Source organism: Chiloscyllium punctatum, chromosome 48 (genome assembly GCF_047496795.1).
Source record: "Chiloscyllium punctatum isolate Juve2018m chromosome 48, sChiPun1.3, whole genome shotgun sequence".
NCBI lineage: Eukaryota > Metazoa > Chordata > Chondrichthyes > Orectolobiformes > Hemiscylliidae > Chiloscyllium > Chiloscyllium punctatum.
In genome coordinates this window covers 30747469-30757034 of record NC_092786.1, presented here as the reverse complement: position 1 = coordinate 30757034, position 9566 = coordinate 30747469, and the positions used below count along the sequence as shown (strand labels likewise).

The following is a 9566-nucleotide window of genomic DNA, read 5'->3' as shown; positions in this document are numbered from 1 at the left end:
GAGACTCTGGACTATAAACACCAACTGTTTCTCCTTCAGACACTGCCACATCAGAGCCATTCCTCCAGCACATTCTGCAAACAGTGATTTAAATCAGAATGGAAAGCCCCTTTCCAAGGTGGTCATCATTCACTGTACTCCCTGGAAGGAGCAAACAAGATCTTCCATAACCCAATCATTCAGGAAGCTCACTTCATAGATTGGAGAAGCTTAACCCAGGGATAGTTTAAACTAAGAAAGGATGCGGAAACAAGCCAGGTCTAGACAGAAGACACCATGAATCACTGCTTTATTGACTCTCCCAATCACCAGTTGATGGGTGTTTGCTTGTGTCTCCTGTACAGGAACAAGGCCAGCAATGAAGCAGAGATCAGACAGACAGCTGCCACAGTCAGGACCACCATCACAACCAGCTCTGACTCCACACCTACAAAACAAGGAGAAACCAATGGTTACTGAGGGAAAACAGGGACAGAAAGGGAAACTAGCAGGCAGCCAACTCACCCCTGGGATACTTCTCCTGCATCCTTCTGTCACCCTCAGTCAGGGGCTGAGTTGCCACGTTGGTCAGCTCAGTATCCAGAATGATCAGGGGGCCAAGTGAGGCCTCCCCCTCCAATCCAGCTTCACTCTCTACAAGATCAAACATCACAGTCAAGGGAGGGGAACAAGATGGGGGTGAGGGGAGATCCCAGCATCTAGAGGGCAATGTCCTACCAGCTTCAGGGCCAAGGTCTCTGCTTCCTCTGAAAGGGATCAGGATCTCCCTTGGGCTCCCACAATTCCCCACATGGCAACAGGCACAAATGTCACTGTCTGACTCCTCCAATGGGGTCCAACTAAACAAGAGGAACAGCCCATCAACCACATGATGCATCACCTCTCCCAACAACATCCCTGAGGGGCAGGGAGAGGGAACTTACATATTCTGCAGCTTCTGGAAAGTACAAGCTTTACTCCTGGAATCTCCCTGATCCACTGCAGCAACTCTCAGGTGACAGGTGATGAACATCTGAGGGACACAGTTAGAACAAGTCAGTGTTTAGTGACTCCCTCCCCATTGTGCAAGAGTACATCAGCAGCTTCCTCTTACCAAGGATCGCTCATCTCCATAGAAACGGAAGGCATCCAGGTCAAACCGGAACTTGTCCGGCTCCCGCCCGTCTCTGGGCGACACAAAGGTTGAAAAGGAGTCCTCAGCTTTGCTGTCCAGGAGACAACTGCAGATGGACAAAGGGCCATGAAGTGAATGGAGTGAAGCCACTGAGATGGGAGCAGCTGGAGAAAGCAGAGAGCTCCTTACCCATTGTAGTCAATGATGCTGTATCTCGGGGTGGAGTCCTTGTCTGGGCTCAGTGTAGCTACACAGCGATCAATGTACAGCTTCAGGGGCAGATGGTTGGCCAGTGAAACCGATGCCTCAATGTGAATGAGATCTCCCAGGGAGTAGACAGTGGAAGTGCGCTCTGTCAGCCAGTCACCTGAAGTACAGCAAGACAAGGGTTGGAGCCAATGAGTACAACTCCCACAGAGAGACACCAGGAGATCCCTCCCCAGCCACCCATCACATACCATTCATTAGACGCAGGGAGAATGACAGATGCCCTTCTCCAGACCTGGTGGAGCTGAATGGGATCCAGGTGGGCTTGATGGGATCGCTGCTCACATTGTCCTTCCTGGGGAAAGGAGACAGGGCAGCCATTTTAGGACAGTGTTAGACAACAGCAGCAGGCGTTCATACTGACAATCCAGTAATGATTCTCACCTCAAATAACGACATTCAATGGGAACAACAGCACCATTGGTTCTCACAATGACAGATCCAGGATAGTTTGGGACGTGGGTCAGGTGGGTGGTGTAGACCAGGAAATCTTCAGTCATCTGAAAGACACCAGATTAAGGAATGGAGAGGCTGATCTGAAATGATAAGGATCTACACAGTGTTTACAATGACACCGTCCCATTGTAACAATTCTTTAGGGAGACCAACAGTCTCAGGGCCAGGAATCTGCTTTCCCACACCCTGAGCTGGAGAGACCAGTATTTAAGGGCAATAGTTCACAGGTCAGGGGTTAGTCATTTAGGATCAATTCAACAGTGTAAGGCATCATTCCAAAGATCAGGATCGGAATTCCGAACCAAAACTTGGTCGAAAGGAGGTTGTGTGTTAGGTTCCCAGACTAAATTAGAGATAGTATTGAGGGAACAGGGACGTGGTGATTGTTATCACAGGGAAGAGGCTGCAGGGATCTTTTGGCCATCATCTCCTTGTGTAATCATGAAACCTTTGTATTATGAGCAGAATTGGGAGATTAATCAGAAGGTTAGGCAATAAAACAGTATTTAGGAGATGGGAAAGAACAGAAACTAATTAGCCATAATACAATCAAACTAGTTTTACCAACAGGCCAAACGTGGAGCTCAAGTACATGAGCAGTTAATTGATTCATAGACCAACACCCCCAGTGGGAGGGAGTCAAGACAATGTGCCTGATGGTGATGGAGCTACTTTCCATCCAACTAAACACAAGTCATGCTGCTAAGAGTTGTGCTCCTGTGACCTCACTATGGAGAAAGTAGGTATAATAGAAATCCACACGATAGTGGATCACTAAAGCAAGTCAGGAGAAGACTAAGCATCAAAACACCACCCACAAGTCAACACATGATACTTAATTCATACTGAAAACATTCTAACAGAGCAACCCCTGTAATCAGAAGCTTCTAAACCAATAAGAATGGGAGCACAAGGCTAGAGATGGAGAACAGTTCAGGCACACAGTCCAATCCAAGCGAGGAACTTAGTCTGATGATTTGAGAATATAGGAGAGACAGTTCCTACATATTAATATCACATTTAGGGTTCTAGTCAGGAATCATCTACAGCCCAAACTTCCAGCAAGTGTAGACAACCCCCATTACCTGCAATCTGCTGCCACACTCATGCAGCCCATAGTCAAAGAGGACAGTCTGGTTCTCAGGGTAGATCCTGGTTGGCTGACAACCAGCTGTCCCCAGGGTCAGGTCAGCAGCTTTAATCAGGTGCCTGGTTCCAAATAAATCCAGCTGGGCCCTGACCAGCAGGTTGTGCTCTCCACACTGCACCATCACAGTCTGTAGTGGGGACACACTCCCAACATCAGACATTCGGAAACTGGAACCAATGGGATCCCCATGAAGAGGCACTCTCTCAGGAACAGGGCTGGCTCTCACTATTGTCCATGGAAACCTCTGGCTCAGAAACTGTTGCCATGTTTCAGAGCAATAAACAGCACCAGCTAACACCAACAAAGGAAACAAACCCCTCACAACAAAACCACCCATGATCACAAACAACTCAACCATCCCCACACACCCCCAACCAGCTCCTTTTATACACACAAGCTGCTCTCACCTGACACCAATGTGACCAGAAGCAGCAACATTGAACCAATCAACCAGCCCCAATCTCTACAATTTCCACCAATGACTGAACTCATCGAGTTCTTACCAGGAGGGCCTATTTCATTTGGACCAATAGGAGTGGCTGTGAGCTGCTGTGCTGTCACCTGACTGAATTCAGCTCCACAAGGTCTCATGGTGAAGGCCCCATGAATACAATCATCAAACGAAGCTCATTGATCTGGGAGGGTGTCTGCTGGGTCCTGCCCACCCTCACCTGAGGAGACTGACAGTGAGACCCATGGAAGTGTTTGATGTAGGCAATGTGCAAGAAGCTTTATTCTTGTAAACTTATCATGCCCCTCTCTCTGGAATGCAGGGAGAGCTTTATTTTCAGTTTATTTTTAATTTATAGAGTAGAAACAGTTTTAATCTGTATTTCACCACGTGCTGTCTCTGTCTCTGGGGAACCTTTGATGGGGACAGCTTTCCTTCCAGTTTTCAAGAATAGAAGCTCGAGTTTCAGTTGGAAAGAGTACAATCTTTTACTGTGTTTCTAACTCAGTGAGGTCCCTGGATTAAAAGTGTTTGATATACACAGTGTAGCTGTACATTTAGTTTAAAAGTATAGAGACGACTTTCTGTTCAGTGAAAATGAGCAGAGGAAGCTCATGTATCGCGTCCCACACTGACCTTGCTCTGGCGGAGTTTGTTGGGGGATGGTGTTGAGGGAGAAAGTGAGGAGTCCAGATTCTGGAGATCACAGTCAAAGTGTGTGGCCCTGGAAAAGCACAGCATCTGAAGAGCAGGAGAGTTGGTTTCGGGTATAAGCCCTTCATCAGGATTGTGGATTGGGAAAGGGGGCTGAGAGATAAATCGGAGATTAGGAATGGGGGCAAGGGAGCTGGGATGGCGATAGGTAGATGCACGTGTGGGGTGTTGAGAGAATTTTACATTCATTCTAAAAGGGAAGATGGGGCAGCATGGTGGCACAGTGGTTAGCACTGCTGCCTCACAGCACCTGGGACACGGGTTTGATTCCAGTCTCGGGCAACTCTGTGTGGAGTTTGCACGTTCTCCTTGTGTCTGTGTGGGATTACTCTGGGAGCTCTGGTTTCCTCCCACTATCCAAAGATGTGCAGGTTAGGTGGATGCGCCTTGGTAAATTACCGTTCATGTTCAGGGATGTGTAGGTAGGTGCATTAGTCAGGGAACATGTAGAGTAATAGGGTAAGGGAATGGGTTTGGCTGGGTTACTCTTGAAAGCGTCAATGTGGACTTGTTGGGCCAAATGGCCTGTTTCCACACTGTAGGGATTCTATGATTCAACATAAATGTGTATAAATCCCTACAGCCTGATCAGGTGTATCCTGTAACTCTGTGGGAAGCTTGGGGAGTGATGGCTGGGCCTCTTGCTGAGAAATTTGTATCATCAACATTTGCAGTTTGGTACCAGAAGACTGGAGTTTGGCTAATGTGTTGTCACTATTTAGGAAAGGTGGTAAGGAAAAGCCAGGGAACTCCAGACTAGTGAGTTTGGCATCGGTGGTGGGCATGTTGTTGGAGGGATTCCTGAGGGACAGGATTTACATGTATTTGGTAAGCCAAAGACTGATTAGGGATAGTCAGCATAGCTTTGTGTGTGAGAGATCATTTCTCATAAAATTGATTAAATTTGTTTGAAGAAGTAACATAGAGGATTGATGAGAGCAATGTGGGGGACGTGATCTGTATGGACTTCAGCAAGGCATTCAACAAAGTTCCTCATGGGTGACTGGTTAGCAAGGTTAGATCTCATGGAATAGAGGGATGTGGGGACAGAACTGGCTGGAAGGTAGAAGACATAGGGTAGTAGTAGAGGATTGCTTTTGAGAGTGGAGGGCTGTGAGTAGGGGTGTGCCATAAGGATCGGTGTTTTTTGTCATTTGTATAAATGATTTGGATGTGAACATAGAAGGTATTGTTAGTAAGTTTGCAGATGAAACCTAACTTGGAGATGAAGTGGACTGTGAAGAAGGTTACCATAATTCCATATGATTGGACCATGTCGATTTCACCAGTTTCCTTATTTCCCTTCCTCCCAGCCCCACCCCATCCCATTTATCACTGAGGCATCTTGAGGGCATCCCCTCATTCCTGATGAAGAGCTTGTGCTTGAAGTATCATCTCTCTTGTTCCTCAGATGCTGCCTGAACAGCTGTGCTTTTCCAGCAACACACTTTCCGACTCTGATCTCCAGCATCTGCAGTCCTCACTTTATCCCACCTGGGCACGAGCACTGAGAAATTGCAAATGGAGTTCAATGTAGATCAGTATGAGGTGTTACATATTGGGAAGTCACATCAAGGTAGGAGTTTCATGATGAATGTTCGGGCCCTCACGGGTGGAGTGGAACAGAGGGACCTTGGAGTTCAGGTGAATGGTTCTCTGAAAGTGGAGTCACAGGTAGACAGGGCAGTGAAGGCGGCTTTTGGCACACTGGATTTCATCAGTCAGGGCATTGAGTAGAGATGTTGGGAAGTTATGTTGCAGTTGTACAGAATGGTGACGAGGCCTGCATTTGGAGTATTGTGTTCAGTTTTGGTCACCTTGCTATAGGAAAGATGTTATTAAACAGGATAGAGTGCAGAAGGAATTTACAAGGATGTTGCCAGGAGTCAGGGTCTGAGTTGGAGGGAGAGGTTGCACAAGCTCGGACGTTTTCCTTTAGAGCAAAGGAGCGGGGGATGGGAATCTTTTGGAAGTGTAAAAGGTCAAAAAGGCATGGATTGGATGAATGTGCTCAGTCTTTTTCCCAGGGTTGAGGAGTCAAGGACCAGAGGGCACCAGTTTAAGGTTAGAGGGGAAAAAATGAATGGGAATTGAGGGGCAATGATTTCACACAGAGAGAGGTCCGCATATGGAATAAGAAGCCAGCAGAGGTGGTTGAGGCAGGTACATAAACAACGTTCAAAATGCATTTGGACAAATTTGTGGATAGGAAAGGATTAGAAGGCTGTGGGCCATGTACAGGGAAATGGGGTTAGTGTGGATGGACATTTTCATAGGCAGAGACCCAAGTTGCCGAGGGGAGGAGGTTCCACAATTTCCCCACCCTCAATGAGGGGGGAGCCCAGCACAAAGGAGAAGGCTGAAGCATTTGCAACAACCTGCAGCCAGAAAGATCCAAAGGGACAATCGATTGTAGTCCCCAGCATCACCGATGCCAGTCTTCAGTCAGTACTATTGACTCCATGTGACATCCAGAAACAGCTGCAGACATTGGATACTGTGAAGCCAATGCACTCTGACTAACACTGTGGGAATAAAGTGAAAGAGCTGTGATCCTGAACGTGCCGCGTCCCTGTCTATTCTGTTCCAGTACAGCTACAACTGCAGCATCTACCTGGAAATGGAGATAATTGTCCAGTAGCATCCTGTTGCTTAAAAACTGGGATAAATCCAAACTTGCCAATTCCTCCCCCACCAATCCACACTCACAAGTGAAGTGATGGAAGGTTTTGTCAACAGTGTTATCAAGGCACATGTCCTCCACACTAACCTGGTCACTGATGCTCAGTCTGTGTTCCACCAGGGCTACCCAGCTCCTGATCTCAGTACAGCTTCGTCCAAGTATGAGTAAAAGAGCTGAACGTGAAGAGGGAAAGTGAGGGTGACTGCTTTAAGACCAAGGCAGAATTTGATTGAACAATTTACCAAGGAGTCCTCAGAATATTGGACTCATCGGGATTAGAAAATCCTCTTTGCTGGTTGGAGTCATGCCCAGCACAAAGAAAGATGGTTCTAGTTATCAATGTTCAATCACCACATTCCCAGGACATCTCTGCCAGAGTTTCTCAAGGTACTCTCTTAGACATAACAATGTCAACTGCTCCATCAAAGACTTTCCCTCCATCAGAATGTCAGAAGTGGGGATGTTTGCTCATGATTGCCCAATGTTCAGCCCCATTGACAACATAACAGATACGGAAACAGTCCCTATTCAAATGCTGCAAGACCTGAACAACATTCACATTCAGAACACACAACTGTCAGGCAATGACTGTCTGCAACAAGGGAAAATCTCACTATCACACCATGACAGTCTCCATGACATTCCCATTGCTCAATCCCTCACTATTAACATCCTGTGGCTTCTGTGTCTCGGCTGGGATTTGTTGCCTGTCCCTAATTGCCCTTGATTTGATCGGTTTGCTCAGCTATTTCAGAATCAGCGACATTGCTGTGGGTCTGGAGTCACGTTTAGGCCAGATCAGGTCAAGATGGTAGATTCCCTTCCCTAATGGGAATTGTGAACGATAAAAGATTAGTTTGATGGTCACTATTACTAAGATTAGATATTTGCAAAAAAGATAGAACACAAAAACCCATCAGCGACCACAATGAGATTTGAGATCCCAGCCTCAGATGATTAACCCAACTCACTGAATTCCTGTCTCAGTAACACTACCATTATGCCACCTGTTCCACCCACCTGTAGACAGAAGCCTGAGCCAAAGACAGATGGCTCAGTGATAGGCATTAGTGTCAAGGAATCAGGAGTTTAAATAACATATCATCCCTGCAGTGTGAAAACAGGCCGTTCAGTCCAACAAGTCCATACTGACCCTCTGAAAAGTAAGCCACCCAAACCCATCCCCTTCCTTTACATTTACCCCTGACTAATGCACCTAATCTAATCATCCCTGAACACAATGGTCCATTTCGCATAGCCAGTTAACTTAACCTGCACATAGAATCATAGACATGTACAGCATGGAAACAGACCACTCCGTCCAACTCATCAATGCTGACCAGATGTCCCAACCCAATCTAGTCCCACCTGCTAGCACCTAGGCCATATCCCTCCAAACCCTTCCTATTCATATACACATCCAAATGCCTCTTAAATGTTGTAATTGTACCAGCCTCCACCACTTCCTCTGGCTGCTCATTCCATACATGTACCACCCTCTGCATGGAAACGTTGTCGCTAGGGTCTCCTTTATATCTTTCCCATCTCACCCTAAACCTATGCCTTCTAGTTCTGGACTCCTCCGCCCCAGGGAAAAGACTTTGTCCATTTACCCTATCCATGCCCCTCATGATTTTATAAACCTCTATAAGGTCGCCCCTCAGCCTTTGACGCTCCAGGGAAAACAGCCCAAGCCGGTTCAACCACTCCGTATCACTCAAATCCACCAAACCTGGCAACGTTCTTGTAAATCTTTTCTGAACCCTTTCAAGTTTCACAACATCTTTGCGATAGGAAGGAGACCAGAATTGCACGCAATATTCCAACAGTGGCCTAACCAATGTCCTGTACAGCTGCAACATGACCTCCCAACACCTGTACTCAATACTCTGACCAATAAAGGAAAGCATACCAAATGCCTTCTTCACTATCCTATCTACCGACGACTATGAATCTGTACTGCAAGGTCTCTGTTCAGCAACACTCCCTAGGACCTTACCATTAAGTGTCTAAGTCCTGTTAAAATTTGCTTTGCCAAAATGCATCACCTCACGTTTATCTAAATTAAATAAAATTCCATCTGTCACTTCTCAGCCCATTGGCCCATCCGATCAAGATCCCGTTGTAATCTGAGATGACCTTCTTCGCTGTCCACTACACCTCCAATTTTGGTGTCATCTGCAAACTTACTAACTATACCTCATATGCTCACATCTTTATCATTTCTATAAATGACAAAAAGTAGAGGACCCACCACTGATCCTTGTGGCACTCCACTGGTCGCAGGCCTCCAGTCTGAAAAACAACACTCCACCACCCTCTGTCTTCTACCTTTGAGCCAGTTCTGTATCCAAATGGCGAGTTCTCCCTGTATTCCATGAGATCTAACCTTGCTAACAAGTCTCCCATGGGGAATCTTGTCGAACACCTCACTGAAGTCCATCTCAATCACATCTACTGCTCTGCCCTCATCAATCCTCTTTGTTACTTCTTCAAAAAACTCAATTAAGTTGGTGAGACATGATTTCCCATGCACAAAGCCATGTTGACTATATCTAATCAGTCCTTGCCTTTCCAAATACATGTACATCCTGTCCTTTAGGATTCCCTCCAACAACTTGCCCACCGCCAATGTCAGGATCACCGTTCTATAGTTCCTTGGCTTGTCCTTACCACCCTTCTTAAACAGTGGCACCACGTTAGCCAACCTCCAGTCTTCTGGCAACTCACC

The 9566-nt window shown here is 46.6% G+C and overlaps 1 protein-coding gene across 1 annotated transcript; it reads right to left on the bottom strand.

Annotated features, from left to right (window-relative positions):
* Positions 1 to 305: 305 nt before the first annotated feature.
* Positions 306 to 3147, bottom strand: LOC140468812 (zona pellucida sperm-binding protein 3-like). The gene is made up of 9 exons (XM_072564832.1): positions 2923 to 3147; positions 1766 to 1881; positions 1573 to 1676; positions 1304 to 1481; positions 1094 to 1220; positions 924 to 1012; positions 718 to 839; positions 505 to 633; positions 306 to 427 (listed from the first exon to the last, which is right to left on the bottom strand). Exons 1-9 carry the CDS (start codon positions 3145 to 3147, stop codon positions 306 to 308), a joined length of 1212 nt encoding a protein of 403 aa, XP_072420933.1.
* Positions 3148 to 9566: the final 6419 nt, after the last annotated feature.